The 17,786-nt window shown below is 38.7% G+C and overlaps 1 protein-coding gene and 1 long non-coding RNA gene across 2 annotated transcripts; one reads left to right on the top strand and one right to left on the bottom strand.

Annotated features, from left to right (window-relative positions):
* Positions 1-336: 336 nt before the first annotated feature.
* On the bottom strand, positions 337-6,098 carry PDHB (pyruvate dehydrogenase E1 subunit beta). Its single transcript, XM_025916079.2, has 10 exons — positions 5,988-6,098; positions 5,855-5,908; positions 4,305-4,412; positions 4,152-4,214; positions 4,013-4,048; positions 3,585-3,870; positions 2,639-2,749; positions 2,209-2,300; positions 1,180-1,321; positions 337-879 (listed from the first exon to the last, which is right to left on the bottom strand). Exons 1-10 carry the CDS (start codon positions 6,027-6,029, stop codon positions 734-736), a joined length of 1,080 nt encoding a protein of 359 aa, XP_025771864.1. The 5' UTR covers positions 6,030-6,098; the 3' UTR covers positions 337-733.
* A 2,019-nt stretch (positions 6,099-8,117) lies between these two features.
* Positions 8,118-17,786, top strand: LOC147583575 (uncharacterized). Its single transcript, XR_015243198.1, has 3 exons — positions 8,118-8,301; positions 10,294-10,394; positions 17,647-17,786. It is a non-coding gene; the product is annotated as an uncharacterized LOC147583575 (long non-coding RNA).

Below are 17,786 nucleotides of genomic sequence, written 5' to 3'. Positions count from 1 at the left end.
TTAATTACTAAAAGCTAACAATCCTGTCTTGCTATCTAAATTAGACACCACTTCTATGTTTCTAGAACTAACTTAAACCTGTCTTTTCTGTCTCAACTTCTAAAGAGGACAGCAGATGGCAAATGTCTGGTTTTTGGCCATGGGAAGAATACCTGACAGGAATTTTGGTTTAATTTTGATGGGAACCCTAATAGAATTGGACATTTGAAGGGTCTGTGGACAAGTTCCTGTTGCAAGTGTGATAGCAGTTTAGGTGATTAGAATCGCTAATTTTTTACCAGAATTTTAAGACTCTTCCCATCCCACATTTATTACTTGAAGAATATAAAAATATAATTAGTCATAGGAATTCCTTTATTCCTTATCAAAACAACCTAACAGCAAATGTACATAATATGCCTTTATTTTTACATATAAGTTGCCATTTTTGGATACATCTTTCAGCAGAACTCTGCCACATTCATACGTTGTCTTTGTGAGAGGGTAAAATTTTACATCAGCCTTATTCAAAGACCATGGTAATTGTAACACACAAAAAAAACACCCTGGAGTCTAGGGTGGGAGAGAAGAGTTTTTCCACATACAAGCACATTTAAACGTATTCCAAGTACAAAAACATCTGTGTTGTTGCTTTAGACATAACTTTATGAATCATAAGGTCTTACAGTATAATCCAGGTGAAGTATCAGGACGTACTTTAGTAAATCCCAATGACTTGAAATTCAAGTCCAAACTAGATATTTAATGTTTTCTTTATTGCAAATATGATGTCTTTAACCTGAGGTACCGAGTTGTCTTCTAGAATCTTTGCATAAGGCATAGGGACATCAGCACCAGTGACACGAACTGCAGGAGCATCCAGGAAATTGAATGCAGGGCCTAGGAGAGAAGGACGCTCAACTGAGAGAGGCAAGAAAAGCCACTGAGGACCAACACCTTCGCACAGGAAGTGTGGCTCTCCAAAGAAGAGAAAATCTAAAGGAATACTAATTACGGGGATTGTTTCTGGCTTTGTTTTTTTAAACATTCACCCAAAGGAAAAATGCCAAGGTGACAAGGTGAGAGTTGAGGCATTTGGTCACCCCTAGCCTCTGATCTCTATCCAGTATCCAGGTACACACTTGACTATTTTAGTCAATAGCTGAACCATTCTAGAACCAGTTTCTCTGAAGTAAGTACCTTCCATGATCCTGGCACAAATTTCAGCTCCTACTCCAAACTGTGGCCAGCCTCCTTCCACAGTTATGAGATGATTGGTCTTCATGACACTGGCTTCTATTGTTTCAATGTCCATTGGTCTGATGGTTCGCATATTTATCACCTAAACAAAGATACACCTTATGGAGCCACTGCACCACAGATAGTCTCACTCCCATAATGGCACTCCCTGTTTGGTTTCCTGTTAATCTCGGGGTTTAGGAAAATCTAATCTGCCTATTCAAGAACAAAATGGTAAAAAATAAATTGTAATTAAAACAAAAGTCTTTCTACCACAAGGAGCCCTGTTAACTTAAGAATTCACTTACCCTCAGGGTGCCTGTGTTAAACCTCCGACTCTTGATTTCAGTTCAGGTCATGATCTCACGGTTTGTGAGTTCGAGCCCCGCATCAGGCCACTGCTGACCACGCAGAGCCTGTTTGGGATTCTCTCTCTCTGCCCCTACCCCTCTCTCTCCCTCTGTCACAAAATAAACTTAAAAAAAAAAAAATTCACTTATCCTCCTGGACTTTAACTTCCTTCTCATCAAAACAACTAATAACTAACAACTGACTGCTCACCATGTGCCAGGCGCCACACTAAGTGTGATTCTCACAACCACCCTGATGGGACAGTAAATGTGCTCTCCTCAGTTTACCGCTGACAGGGCTGAGATTCAGAGTATGTATCTTGTTCAAGTAGAACTAGCAAGTGGTAGGTCCTGGATGTGAAAGGGTAAGACACCGATTTCTAAGTTTCCCCTTCTCCCAACCTCCAGCTCCAACGCTGGCTCCCCACTTGAGAAAGCAGGTACTCTTCTAAAAGATCCAACCTATGTGGTAAAAAGCTAGATATCTGAAAAGCAAGGGGGTTCCCAGCTTCACGCAGAGGCAGAACTGAGTGACAAACCAAGAGTTTTACACTTAGGGGAGTTGGAACTCTATAGCAGGTTAACTTAAAACTAAAAGGAAACTTTCTGATTCTTTAAGAATAAATGAATGTCCATATACCTCACATTCAATTCCTTCTTTGGATAGCACCGTTGCAGCTTCTAAGCAGTGGCCCACGGGTCTTGAATGGGAAACTACAGTTATGTGTGTCCCTGAAACAGAGCGGTCACAGATCAGAGGCGCGTTGGCACGAAAGCTGCCGTACTGCTCTGCGGCCACTGCAGCTCTTGTTCACGTGTAAAATCTTCAGCTCCACTCCATTCCGGTGGGATGAGGAATGTGGCGGCCTCCCTAAAGATGAAATACAAATCTACTGGGCTGAGATTTAGGAAAGCACAAGCGTATGAGCAACTCATGACACATTCTTAACTTGAACTCATCCTATAATTTCCTGATCAAAGTAAAAAGCAATAACTTAAGACCGAATCTGACCAACATAAGTAGAGTGGCTGAATTACAAATAATGTTTAAATGTACTAAGTTCTCTTACCTTGCCTTTCTATTTTGGCTTTTCCAATGGGAATCAGAAAATCTTTTGATTGAGCTTCTGAGGGAAATTCAAAAGGAACTCCATACATCAGTTCATTCTCTAGCACCACCACTGCAAAATACAAAAAAAAAAAAAAAAAAGAGAGAGAGAGAATGAAAGTAAGCACAAGAAGGGAGAGACAGAGGAAATGGGAGGGAGAGAAAAAAATTTTTTTTTAAGTTTATTTTGAGAGAGAGAGCACGTGTCACTAGGGTAGGGGCAGAGAGAGGAGGAGAGAGAATCCCAAGCAGGCTCCACACTATCAGTGCAAAGCCCAATGCGGGGCTCGATCCCGTGAACCATGAGATCATGACCTGAGCCAAAATCAAGAGTTGGACGCTTAACTGAATGAGCCACCCAGGTGCCCCATGGAGGGAGAGAATCTTAAGCGGCTCCACACTCAGCACAGAGCCTGACTCGGGGCTCAATCTCATGACTGTGCGATCATGACCTGAGCTGAAATCAAGAGCTGGACACTCAACCACTCAATTCATTGAGTCTCCAGGCACCATGCAAAATACAGATATTAACAAAAGTAACTACGTGACTAAATGTATTTTCAACACTAACAATCATTATGTGAAAAGTTTCACTGTGCTGATTAGGAGGCCTCATATCTGTCATGTCCAGTAGCCCTGAATGGATGGTTTAGGTACTGGCATTTACAGTCTGGCCAATCCTAATTTTACCTGTTGCAATTAAACCAGTGTTGTAGGTACCTAACAGGCTCCCTTATAGTAGGAAAACAAAAATAAAACAACTTTTAAACTGTGTTTATTGTCTCTGTAAATCATTAACATTTTATATGATCTAAGCCTAACTAGAAGCCTATAAGGGTTCCTTCCAGGCAAAGATTTCAATTTAGTTCTTTAATGATCAAAAGAGACCCAAGGGTCACTCTACTAACCTGGGTTGTTATCCCGAATGGCTGATTTAATAAGTCCTTTTGCATCCTCTGAATTCCAGGGGCTGACCACCTTTAAGCCTGGGCAGTGCCCATACCAGGCAGCAAAGCACTGTGAGTGCTGGGCAGCCACGCCTGCTGAGGCGCCATTGGGCCCCCTGAAGACTATGGGCACAGACTGAAAGCCCCCTGACATGTAGTAGGTCTTGGCAGCTGAGTTTATAACCTGGTCAATGGCTTGCATAGAGAAATTGAAGGTCATAAATTCACAAATGGGCCTCAACCCAGCCTGTCAAATCAAAAACAAAGATCTTAAAAAAATGAGAAACAGCAGTAAAGAGTGGCAATCACTCCAAAATTCAAACAATGTTTTCAAAAGGTCACGTGAAAAGAAATTTCTTTGGATGAAATTCATAAAGAGGATTACATACCATGGCCGCACCCACGGCAATTCCAGCAAAGCCCATCTATAAGTAAAACACAAACACAAGTGAAAATCCATAAAAATTAGAACAGTGTACACGTGAACAGACACGCCCTGAAAGGTCTGCTTCCTAATGGAAGCCTTACCTCAGATATGGGAGTGTCTATGATCCTCTTATCTCCGTATTTCTTCCACAGGCCTCGACTAACCTAAAATTACACATTGATTTCATTACTTTTAAGTGTATCTGGGGGCAAATGGCTACCTTAATTCATACTGATTTCAGGTATCTTGATTACCTTATATGCCCCATCATACTGGGCAACTTCTTCCCCAAGCAGAAACACCTTCTCATCTCTTTCCAGCTCCTCATCCATACCTTGGTTTATAGCTTCACGAACTGTCACCTGTCACAGGGATGGGAAAAACAGTTAATAAACTATAGGATCATTTTGGATACGACTCAGATTCTCTTATAATTACCTAGGCTGCATACAGCAGAGAATATAAAAACTATCACTAGAACAGGCTTCTCTTTAAAAGTTCAAAAAATTCTTGGGGTGTGTGGGTGGCTCAGTAAGTGAAGTATCCAACTCCAGCTCAGGTCACGATCTTGTGGTTTGTGAGTTCGAGTCCCATGTCAGGCTCTCTGCTGACAGCTCAGAGCGTGGAGCCTGCTTCGGATCTGTGTCTCCCTTTCTCTCTTTCTGCCCATCCCCGCCTGCCTCTCTCAAAAATAAACATGAAAAAAAATTTTTAAATAAAAGTTAAAAAAATTCTAAAAATCTGTTTACTGGCCAGACCAGCTCATGGGTAGTTTCCTAAGTAGAAAATATACTGGGTTGTTTTATTTCCACATTTGGTATAGTGTAGGGCAGAGAACTATTAAGGAAGCCTAAATAAAACTATGTTTTGAGCACTTACTACGTGCCAGGCACTACCTTCAAAATCTACAAGTTATTTTACTAAACAGCTTGGTAGAATCCTCTAGTAAAAAAAAGGGGGGGGGGGTGGGGAATTCCTCAAAGAGGAATGATCCAACAATTCCACTTCTAAATATGCTCAAAAGAAAAAAAAAAAAGCAGGGACTGAGATACTTGCTCACCAATGTTCTTAGCAGCACCATTCACAAATCCATATTTCACAATCACATGTGAAAATACCCACATGTCCATCAAAAGATGCATGGATAAATAAGAGGTGGTATATGCATAAGATGGAATATTATTCAGCCTTAAAAAAGGAATGAAATTCTGACACATGCTACAACATGGATGAACCTTGAAAACATCATGCTAAGTGAAATAAGCCACTCGTAAAAGGACAACCATTGTATGATTCTCCTTACAGGAGGTACCAAAAATAGACAAATTCACAGACACAGAAAGTGCAATAGAGGTTACCAGGAGCTAGGGGGAAATGAGAAGTTAGTGTTTAAGGGGGTAAAGAGTGTCTGTTTGTGAGGATGATAAAGTTCTAAACACGGATGGTGGTGATGGTCTCACAACATAGTAAATGAACTTAGTGCCGCTGAACATACACTTTAAGATGGTAAATTTGGTTACGTATATTTTATTACAATAAAACATTTTAAAGGGGGATGAAGGAAGAAGCGTCTAGTTTACTCAGGTCGCCCACAGATTCCAATGAGCCTGGAGGGGGTGACATGTTGGTGTGCTTGGTGATGGGTCACAAAGCGGGAACCACGAGTCCCACGCAGGACGTGGGAACCCGCAGACTACAGGGCCCGCTGCCGCCCCCCTCTCTGCACAGCGCAGGCGCGTCCCCGGTCTCCTCCCCGGGACTGAGGGACCCCCTCCCTCCCCCGGCTAGCGTCCAGGCGACTTACCTGCAGCGCCGCCGGCGCCGTTCGGTGGAAGCGCCTCCTCAGCAGCCCGGAGACCTGGAGGGGAGAGAGAGCACGCTGAGAGGGGGCGCAAGGTGGGCAGGAATCGCGCGGAGGCACGCGTGCCGCTGCCTACCTGTTCAAGGGGTCTCCGCACCAGCCCAGACACCGCCGCCATCTTGACCGTGTCCTCTAGCCGCCGCCAAATGACAACACAGCGCGGCCGCAGTCCTGTCAGGCCCCGCCTCCCCCGCCAGCTCTAGCCAATGGCAGGGAGCCGCGCCTGCGTGCCCCGCCCATCCCCCCTGGGGTGAGGGGCCGGAGGGCGGGACCAAAGTGGCGCGTGGGGTGGTTCTACAGCTTTTTCTGCGGCCTGACTCCGATCGACTTCGTCCGGGGTGGCGGCTGCTGGCATGCTGGCCGCACGTCGGGGACACGTCCCTAAGTGGTGCTCCTGGAAGCACGGGACCGAAAGTCAGACTCTGAGGAACATAATTGAAGGCTGGAGGGACCTTAAGAGTTAGGTCAGCCTTTGAGGCACTGAAACCCTTAGGGCACCAAGTAACTCTTGCGCACAGTCTAGTGTAGGAACTTTTTCCCTTGTGAATGAGCCCGGTCTTCCCTGGACTGCGCTGTCTGTTCCCGTAGAACGCGAACGAGAGCTTTCATAGCTGCGTTAAGCGGCCTCTTGTGTGTCAGTCATTATGGTAAGAATTGTACAGCTCATTTAATTTTCACAGGAACCCTCTCAGGTAATTACTGTTACCATCCCTTTTTGTCCTCAAGTCACTTTGGGTTGTCAGTCATCAGAAAGTCCTAAAAGTCCTTTATCCAACACTTTCAGTCTCTGTGGGCTTGACCAACCTTTTTTTTTTTTTTTTTTTTTTTTTTTTTTTTTTTGGTCATTTCAAGCGAGATTTATTAAAAAGGGCTTTTAGCCCCCTCCCACATTTTTAGGTGTAACTTAGTAAAAAGCACATATCCACCACCTCAGAAAGTTCCCTCATGTTTCTCCCAATCATTCCCCATACATCACTCCATAGGCAATCACAGTTTCGATTTCCATCATGATAACTTAATTTGCCCTTTTTAGAATTTGAAAAAAAAAAGGGAACTATACAAAGTGTACTGTTGTGTCTGACTTCTTTAGCTCAGAAAATGTTTTTGAGATTCATCCATGTTAAGTGCATCAATAGTTTATTCCTTTTTTTTTTTTTTAAGTAATCTTTACACCCAACAGTGGGGCTCAAATTCATAACCTCAAAATCAAGAGTCACGTGTGCTTCTGACGGAGCCAGCTAGGTGCCCCTCGTCTTTTCTTTCTTACAGTTGTTTTTGAAAGACTAAGTCTCGTAAGAAAGAGTTTCCATGTACCCCTCACCTATCTTTGCCTGATATCTTGTATAACCATAGTACATTGTCAGATTCCCCAAACCGACATTGGTACAATGCTGTTAACTCAGGTAGAGATTTTATTCAGCTTTCATCAGTTTTTATATGCATTCTTGGGGAAAGCATAATAATCCTGTAGAACTGCATCACATGTACAGATTCACGTAACTGCCACCACTATCACAATACAGAATTATTCCATCACCACAAGCAGCTTCTTCATGTTACCTCATAGTCACACCTTCCTCCACCCCTATCTACTGGCAACCAGTAATCTGTTCTCAGTGACTATAATTTGTTACTTCAAGAGTGTTTTTATACATTGAATTGTACAATATGTAACTCTTGGAGTTACTATTGTCACTCAGACTAATGCTCTTGAGATCCATTCAAATTGTTGCACATGTCAACATTTTGAACCCTTTTATTGCCCAGTAGTTGTATGTTTATCCATTCACCCTTTGAAGGACCTTTGGGTTGTATCCATTTTCAGCTATTACCAGTAAAGCTGCGATGAACATTGGCTCATAGGTTTTTGTGTAAACCTTAGTTTTCATTTCTTCAGGTAAATACTGAGAAGGATATCAAAGTGTTTTTCCAAAGTGGCTATACCATTTTATGTTACCTCCAACAAGGTATGAGACATCCAGTTGCTCTGGATCCTTGCCTGTGTGTGATATTATCTATATTTTCTATTTTAGCCATTCTAATAGATGTGTAGCAATGTCCCTCATGACTTAAATTTGCATTTCTTTAATGGTTAATGATTATCGAACATCTTTTCACATGCTTACTTGCCATCCATCCTTGGTAAAATGTCTGTTCAAGTCTTTTGCTCATATTCTAATTAGATTGTTTTTTATTGTGGTAAAATATGCATCATATAAAATTCACCATTTTAAGTATTGTTCAGTCGCTACCACGGTTAATCTCCAAAACTTTTTCATTTTCCCAAAAGGAAACTCTGTATTCATTAAACAGTAACTCTCCATTCCCGTCTTCCCTTAGCTCCTGGTAACTACCATTCTATCCCTATAAATTGGACTACTCTACCTCATGTAAGTGAAATCAGACAGTGTGTGTGTGTGTGTGTGTGTGTGTGTGTGTGATTTCAGCTAGCATAATGTCTTCAAGGCTCATCCATACTGTAGCATGTACCAGAATTTCATTCCTTTCTAAGGCTAAGTAATATTCCATTATATGCATGTACCACATTTTGTTTATCCATTCTTGTGATGGACATTTGGGTTGTTTTCAACCTTTAGATTTGTGAATGATGCCGCTATGAACATTACTGTACAAATACGTATTTGCGTCCCTGCTTTCAATTCTTTGGGGTATATACCTAGAAGTGGTGTTGCTGGATTATATGTTAATTCTATGATTAATTTTTTTTTTAATTTTTTTTTTCAACGTTTATTTATTTTTGGGACAGAGAGAGACAGAGCATGAACAGGGGAGGGGCAGAGAGAGAGGGAGACACAGAATCGGAAACAGGCTCCAGGCTCTGAGCCATCAGCCCAGAGCCCGACGCGGGGCTCGAACTCACGGACCGCGAGATCGCGACCCGGCTGAAGTCGGACGCTCAACCGACTGCGCCACCCAGGCGCCCCTATGATTAATTTTTTGAGGAATGGCGATTCTGTTTTCCATAGTAGATACACCAGTTTATATTCCCACCGGCAATGCGCAAGGGTTCTCCATGTTCTCACCAACATTTATTATTTTTTTGCCTTATTGCTAATAGCCATCCTCATCTGTATGAAGTGGTATCTCATCATGATTTTTATTTTCATTTCCCTAATGATTAGTGATATTGATCATCTTTTCATGTTGTCCATCTGTATGTCTTTCTTAGAGAAATGGCTATTCAAGTCTTTTGCCTATTTCTCAACTGAATTGTTGTTGTTGTTGAGTTATAGGAGTTCCTTTTTTAAAAATTTATTTAAGTAATTTCTGCACCCAACGTGGGGTTCAAACTCATGACCCCAAGATCAAGAATCGCATGCTCTTCCAACTCAGCCAGCCAGGTGCCCCAGTCATAGGAGTTCTGTATATATCCTGGATATTAATCCCTTATCAGATATACGATTTGCAAATATTTTCTCCCATTCCTTGGGTTGCCTTCTCACTCTGTTGATAGTGTCCTTTGTTAGATAAAAGTTTTTAATTTTGAAGTCCAATGTGTCTATTTTTTCTCTTATTGCCTGTACTTTTGGTATTATATCCTATGTCAAAGATTCAAAATAGCCCAAGTAACACCAATTAATCACTGAAGTAGTAATTAGTAAAAACTTACTATGCACACACCAAAAAGACCATTTGTAAACCGGGAGCACTCAAACCAAAGCATGAAATGAGGCTCATGGGTATATTGTTATAAAGCAGTTTATATAGTGAGAAAGCAGTGAGTTTATTCTTTGCAGTGATTGGTTACAATTTTCAGTGGTTACTTCACGTTAACCTTAGGAAAGAGTTCAGGTTTTGCTTTTCATTTTTATGGGCACAAGTAAGAAATGATCCAGATCAAGTTAGCCTTGCAAAATAAGTTAAATTAAGCTTTGTGCGACTAAACTGGTTTTGTCTGTTTGGGGAATTTTTAAGGTTGGTCTCCGTTTATTTCTGATTTAACATATCTAAGAAATCATTGTTAAATTTAATACCATGAAGCATTTCTCTTATATTTTTTTCTAAGAGTTTTACAGTATTAGCTCTTATGTTTAGGTCTTTGATAAATTTTGAGTTAATTTTTATATGTGGTGTAAAGTAGGGGTCCCGTTTCATTCTTTTCCATGTGGATATCCAAATGGTATTCCAATATCATTTGTTGAAAAGACTGTCCTTTACTTGTTGACTGTTTTGGCACTCTTGTTGAAAATCATTTGATCATATATGGGAGAGTTCATTTTTGAGCTTTCTAGTCTATTTCTTGATCTCCATGTCTATATTTATGCCTGTATCACACTGTTTTTGATTAATGTAGTTTTGCAGTAAGTTTTGAAATCAGAAGTTGAGTCCTCACCTTTGTTATTCTTTCCTTTTCTTTGTAGGCTGCACGCCCAGTGTGGAGCTTTAACTCACAACCCTGAGGTCAAGAGTTGGATGCTCTACTGACTGAGTCAAACAGCCACCCCTGTTATTCTTTTTCAAGGTTGCTTTTGCTATTTGGGATTCTTTGAGATTCCATATGAATTTTAGGATGGGTTTTACTGATTCTGCAAACACTGTTGTTGGGATTTTGATAGGGACTACTTTGGATCTGGAGGTTGCTCCAGGTGGTACTGACATCTTAACAGTATTAAGCCTTCTAGTTTATGAATACAGGATGTTTTTTTATTTATTTTTGTCTTTTTTCATTTATTTTCATTTATTTACATCTTTTCATTTATTATCTATAGCAGTGTCTTATAGTTTTCAGTGTTTAAATCTTTAACCTCCTTGGTTAAGTTAATTCCTAATTATTCTTTTTGATGCTATTATGAATGGAATGGTTTTCTTAATTTCCTTTTCAGATTGTCCATTCTCAGTGTATAGATATGCAACTGATTTTTGAGTGCTGATTTCATATCCTACAAATTTGCTGAATTTATTAGTTGTAATAGGTGTGTGTGCATGTGTGTGTGCGCGCGCGCGCGCGTGTGTGTGTGCGTGTGTGTGTGATCTTTAGGATTTTCTGTGTATAAGATAATGCCATCTGTAAAAACAAATAATTTTACGTCTTCCTTTCCCAATTTGGACACCTTTTTTTTTTCTTGCCTAATTGCTCTGGCTAGAGCTTCCAAAACTATGCTGAGTACAAGTGGTAAAAGCAGGCATCTTTGTCTTCTTCCTGATCTTAGAGGAAAAGTTTTCAGTTTTTCACCATTGAGCTAGCTGATGTTAATTGTAGGTTTTTCATATATAACCTTTATTATGTTGAGGTTGTTTCCTTCTATTCTAGTTTGTCAAATGTTTTTAACATGAAAGGGCATTGGATTTTGCCATATACTTTTTCTGTATCCATTGAATTGATCATGCAGTTTTCCCTTCATTCAGTTTATGTGGTGTATTTCATTGATTGATTTGTGCATGTTGAGATTGTTTTCTTACATTGTGTTCAGAGCACTGTTTGTGGATTCTGTATGCAAGTCTTTTGTCAGTTATGTGATTTGCAAATATGTTTCTGTTTATGGTTGTCTTTTCATCCTGTGAAGATATTTCACAGAGCACAAGTTTTTAATTTTGACAAAGTCTAATCTTTCAATTTTTTCTTTTATGGATTATGCTTTTTGGTATCATATCTGAGAAATTTTCACCTAACACTGGCATACAAAGATTTTTTTCCTTTTTAATAAAAGTGTTATGGTTTTATATTTTCCACTTAAGTCTATGATCCAATTGGAGTTAATTTTTGTATAAGACACGAGTTTTAGGTTGAGGTTTTGGGCTTTGTCCTTAAGAATGTCCAATTATTCCAATACCTTTTGTTGAGAAGACTACTTTCTCCATTGAATTATTTTTGCATGTTTGTCAAAAATCATTTGGCCAGTGTTGTGTAGATATATTTCTATACTCTATTCTGTTTCATTGATCTATATCTCTGTCCCTCCTCCTCCAATACCATTTTGTCTTGATAACTGTAGCTATATTGTAATTCTTAAGAGCAGGCAGTGGGATTCCTATAACATTATTCTTTTTTTTTTTTTTAAGTTTCTTTTTTTTTTTTTTAAATGTTTATTTATTTTTGAGACAGAGAGAGACAGCATGAATGGGGGAGGGTCAGGGAGAGAGGGAGACACAGAATCTGAAGCAGGCTCCAGGCTCTGAGCTGTCAGCACAGAGCCCGATGCGGAGCTCAAACTCATGGACTGTGAGATCATAACCTGAGCCGAAGTCGGACGCTTAACCAACTGAGCCACCCAGGCGCCCCACATTATTCTTTTTCAAAATCATTTTGGTTATTTTAGTTCTTTTACCTTACTACATACATTTTAGAATCAGTTTGTCTGCAGCTCACTCCTTTTTGTTGTTGTCCACCCATCTTATTGGCAGATACCTGGACTGTTTAAAGTTTGAGGCTACTATGAATAAAGCTGCTATGAATATACAGATAAAAGTCATTATGTAGACCCATGTTTCTCTTTCTCTTGGAGTGAAATTCTGGGTCATAGATCAGGTATATGTTTAACTTTACAAGAAATGCCAAACAATTCTCCAAAGTGGTGATACCGTTTTATTTTCCTTCTGCCAAGATGAGCAAGTTTCAGTTGCTGCAGATTTTTACCAACATTTGGTAATACCAGTTTTTAAAATTTTGCTATCCTGCTTGGTGTGTTTTTATATTTCATGTGGTTTTAATTTTTATTTCCTTGAATATCAATCACATTGAGCACTTTCCATGTGCTTATTGTCTGTCAACTTCTTTTAAGAAAGTGATCATGACAGAATTCAAACTTCCCATATAAAGTCTCAGTAATGAAGCTTTCCTTCTGTTCCCTATAGGAAGAAGCAGAGAAGACATGCTTTTTCTCCAGGGACTGGTGACATAATAATTATTTTATCAACAACAATGTCTCCAGTTTCTATGGTATCTTACAAATACATTTTTATCTTCCTCACACATTACAAAAAGTGGGAAGCCCTATACCAAAATATAATATACAAATGAATAGTGGATAAAGAAAGTTTAAAAAAAACTAGAAGTAGTGAAAAACTGGAAGCATTCATATATCCATCAGTTGGGAACTGGTTTAACAAAGCATATTACACCTCCATGGAATGTCATTCTTCTGTTAAAAGAATAAAAATATGAGAGTGAGGCAGATCTACATTTACAGATCCACGCACATATACAATATGTACTTATTGGAAACAATCTCCAAGCAAGGGGAGATATGAACTAAAAAATGGAATCCCATTTGTGTAAATAAAATGCAGAAATAAATATATATACTCATAAAGAAGTGTTTTGAAAGAATTCATAAGAAACTGTGAACAAAGACTAAATGGTGTAGGGGTAAGATTTGACTAATAGAGGTCAAGAAACATTTTACTTTTCTTTTTATACCTTTTATGTAGTATGATTTTTTATAATTAGAATATATTTCTTTAATTGATTGTTAATTAACATACACAATTTATAATATTACAAGCCAAATAATATACTGGGAAATCTTCACCACAAATATGGCAATGTATTTATATAAATATTTAATACATTAAGAATTTCTAAAGAGTAATGAGAAAATTCTAAAATCCCAATGGAAAATGGACAAAGAGTGTGAATACACACTTCACAAAATAGTAGAAATGACTAGCAAACATGTACTATGTCTGACTTCAGTCATATCCAAAGGAATAGAAATCAAAGCATCAATGTGACCTGTTTCTTGGCCCTTCAATTACTAACAGTTTAACAAAGTTCATTCAGTACTGGTAAAAGTTTATGGAAATGGACACTCATACATGGTATTAATTGTTCCATTGTTTCTGGAATGCAGTTTGTTGGTAGATCTCAAGAACCTTTAAAAATAGGTTTATACATATAAATAAATGTGTTTGCACATTATATACATATTTCTTTGGTCAAGTTATCTACTTGTAGGGATTTATCCTCTTAAATCTTGGTTGTTACTGATTAACTTATGTGAAATATAATATATAATATATATAATATATAATATTATATATATTCCTACTATAATATATAGTAGGAAAAATTGTCAACTATTTAGATAAATTAGGATATGTCCAGATGTTGAAATATTACATAATAACAAATTATATTTTTAAAGAATATCAAATAATATGCAAAAATGTTTATAAAATAATAGTAAGTGAAAAAGCAGATAAAAATAGTTTGAAATATAATCCTAATTTTATTTAAAACTATATATGCACAGAAAAATACTTAGAAAGGACAATGTAGTAGCTTAACATGAGGTTTAAAAATAAAAGAGAGACGCCTGGGTGGCTCAGTCAGTTGAGAGTCTGACTTCGGCTCAGGTCATGATCTCACTGTTCATGGGTTTGAGCCCTGCATCGGGCTCTGTGCTGACAGCTCAGAGCCTGGAGCCTGTTTCAGATTCTGTGTCTCCCTCTCTCTCTCTGCCCCTCCCTCTCTCCTTCCTTCCCTCCCTCGTTCGCGCTCTCTTTCTGTTTCAAAAATAAATAAACATTAAAAAAATTTAAAAATAAAATAAAGATTTATAATAAATCTCAATTGTGATTGAAATATTGCTTATGATTTCTACATGTTCCTTCCCCATGTATCCATATGCACTTATGTTTTATGTTTTATTTTGAATTTTAAAAAAACTTTTGAGGGGCGCCTGGGTGGCGCAGTCGGTTAAGCGTCCGGCTTCAGCCAGGTCACGATCTCGCGGTCTGTGAGTTCGAGCCCCGCGTCGGGCTCTGGGCTGATGGCTCGGAGCCTGGAGCCTGTTTCCGATTCTGTGTCTCCCCCTCTCTCTGCCCCTCCCCCGTTCATGCTCTGTCTCTCTCTGTCCCAAAAATAAATAAAAACGTTGAAAAAAAATTAAAAAAAAAATACTTTTGAGTAGGACATTTATTTCATTGTAGTAAAAATAATTCAAATACTAAAAGGTATAAAGTAATTGCCCTTCCCTCATCCCACCTCACCCCACTTTGCCTCCTTTCCCTGCCTCGGGAGCCACTATGACTCATTTCTTCTCTGTATTTACACAGAAGGACTGTTTGTGTATAAGCATGTATGTCTGTATCTGCCTTTCTTTACACAAAAGTTAGCTTTTTAAAAAAATATATTTTTAAGTGAGTATACAGTAAAATTGTGTGTGTGTGTGTGTGTGTGTGTGTGTGTGTGTGTGTGGTATGTGTGTGTCTGTCCAGCTCTGTGAGTTTTGAAGCTGACAACCACTATCAGGATACAGAACAATTCTATGACCCCAAAAACTGCTTCCTACTGTCTTTATGAAGCCTACTCCCTCCTTCCATCCCTGATAACCACTAATCATTGTTTCTATTGCCATACTATTGTCTTTTCCAGAATGTTATATAAATGAAATCATACAGTATATAACTTTTTGAGACTGCTTCTTTCACTCAACATAATATCTTTTAATTTTTTTTTTAAATTAATGTTTATTTGTGAGAGAGAGGGAGGGTGAGGCAGAGAAAGAGGGAGACACAGAATCTGAAGCAGGCTCCAGCTCCAAAATATCAACACAGAGCCCCATGTGGGGCTCAAACTCATGAATCATGAGATCATGACCTGAGCCAAAGTCAGATGCTTTAACTGACTGAGCCACCCAGGCACCCCTCAACATAATACCTTTGAGATTCATTCAAGTTGTCATGTGTATCAATAGTTCATTCTTTGTTCTTGCTGAATAGCACTCTATTGTATGCATGTACTACAGTTGGTTTCTCCATTCACTTGTTGAAGGACATTTGAAGTGTTCTCAGTTTTTGGCAATGATGAATAGAGATAATACAAAAAATTTTTTTACAGAGTTTTGTGTAAGCGTATGTTTTTATTTGTCTCTGGTGTGGGATAGAGATTGCTGGGTCATATGGTGTGTATATTTAACTGTTTTCTGGAGTGGCTATACCATTTTGTATTCTCACCAACAGTGTTTCAGCTGCTCCATATCCTCACCAATGCTTGGTATCATCATTTGTTTGTTCTTTTTGCTTTTTTTTTCCTTTCTGTTAGGTGTGTAGTGATATCATCATGGTTTTAATTTTCATTTCCCTAATGGCTAATGATATTGAACATCTCTTCAAGTACTCATTGGCCATTCGTATATCATCTTTGGTGAAATGTCTGTTTAAATCTTTTGCCCATTTTTTATTAGGTCATTTGAAATTTTCATACAGTTGAGTTATCTATGTATTCTGGATACAAGTTCTATGTTGGATATTTAATTTTCAAATATTTTCTCACAGTCTGTGGCATATCTCTTCATTTTCTTAACAGTGTCTTTTGTAGAGAAAAAGGTTTAAATTTTGGTGAAATTCAGTTTACCACATTTTTCTTTTATGGATTATGTTTTGGTATCATATCTAAGAACTCTTTGTCTCACACCAGGTTGCAAAGGTCTTCCTTGATGTTTTCTTCTAAAGTTTTGTAGTTTTACATTTAGATCTATGGTCCACTTTGAGTTAATTTTTGTATAAGGTGTGAGGTTTAGGTCCTGAGTTTTCTTTTTTTGCATATGGTGTCCATTAGTTTCAACATCATGTGATAAAAAGACCATCTTTTCTCCATGAATTGCCTTTGCACCTTTGCACAGAAATCAATTGGCTGTTTTGAGTGGGTCTATAGTTGGACTCTCTATTTTGTTCCATTGATCTCTGTGTTTATCCCTTCAATATTATTCTGTTATAATTACTGTAGCTGTGTAATAGTTTTTAAAATCAGATAATGTAAGGGCGCCTGGGTGGCTCAGTCAGTTAAGCATCCGATTGTTGATTTCATCTCAGGTCACAATCTCAAGGTTCTTGAGCTGGAGCCCCACTTTGGGCTCTGTGCTGACAGAATGGAGCCTGCTTGGGATTCTCTCTCTCTCCCTCTCTCTCTCTCTCTCTCTCTCTCTCTCTGCCCCTCCCTGCTTGTACTCTCTCTCTCAAAATAAATAAATAAACATTAAAAAATAAATAAAATAGTGTAAGTTTTCCAGCATTACTCTTCTTCTTCTTCTTTTTTTAATGTTTATTTATTCTTGAGAGAGAGGGCGACAGAGCATGAGCAGGGGAGGGGCAGAGAGGGAGGGAGACACAGAATCCAAAGCAGGCTCCAGGCTCCGAGCTGCCAGCACAGAGCCTGAAGTGGGGCCCAAACCCATGAACTGCGAGATCGTGACCTGAGCCAAAGTAGAACACTTAACAGACTGAGCCACCCAGGCACCCCTTCTTTTTCTTTTTAAAGATTTTATTTTTAAGTAGTCTCTACACAACCAGTGCAGGCTGGAACTCATAACCCGAGGTCAAGAGTTGTATGCTCCACTGACAAATGAGCCAGCCCTGCCTCTAGTCTTCTTTTTCAAAATTGTTTTACAATCGGCTTATCTGCGTCTCCAAAAAAATTCTTGACAGAATTTCTATTGGAATAGTGTTGAATCTATAGAACATTTTGGGAAGAACTGGTATCCTGACTATACTGAGTCTCCCAACCACATTCACAGGATGTCTCTCTGTTTACATCCATCTTCTTTTATTCATTGGCCTTTTGTATGTTTTGGCATTCACATCTTGCACATCTTTTATTAGAGTTATGTCTTAGTGTTCCTGTCCTTTTTAAGCTACTAAATGCTATTTTAATAATTTTCAGTTTCCAATCATTTACTGCTAGTATATTGAAATACAATGGATTTTCAGGTGTTGACATTATGTCTGCAACCTTGCTAAACTCATTTTTTATTTGTAGAAGTTTTTTTTTGTAGGTTCCGTGGGATTGTCCACATAGACAATTTTTTATGTGGGTCTCCAATTATATAATCCAGGCAAAATAATATATAGGTAAAGCAAATATGGCAAATGACAACAGCTGTGGAATCTTGAGTGTGGTGAGTATGTGGAAATT

The sequence above is a fragment of the Puma concolor genome, chromosome A2 (assembly GCF_028749965.1).
Source record: "Puma concolor isolate L17-30 chromosome A2, mPumCon1.1.hap2, whole genome shotgun sequence".
Lineage (NCBI taxonomy): Eukaryota > Metazoa > Chordata > Mammalia > Carnivora > Felidae > Puma > Puma concolor.
Note: the sequence above shows the minus strand (reverse complement) of the source record. Positions and strands in the feature narration are given on the sequence as shown.

What these genes read in the sequence shown, in the direction of transcription:
- PDHB (XM_025916079.2), bottom strand. Translation starts at nt 6,029, where the DNA reads ATGGCGGCGGTGTCTGGGCTGGTGCGGAGACCCCTTGAACAG. An exon ending in CATTCGGGATAACAACCCAG is followed by an intron (nt 2,750 to 3,584) that starts GTTAGTAGAGTG and finishes TGTATTTTGCAG; the next exon opens with TGGTGGTGCTAGAGAATGAA. An exon ending in AGCCAAAATAGAAAGGCAAG is followed by an intron (nt 2,301 to 2,638) that starts GTAAGAGAACTT and finishes GCTCTGTTTCAG; the next exon opens with GGACACACATAACTGTAGTT.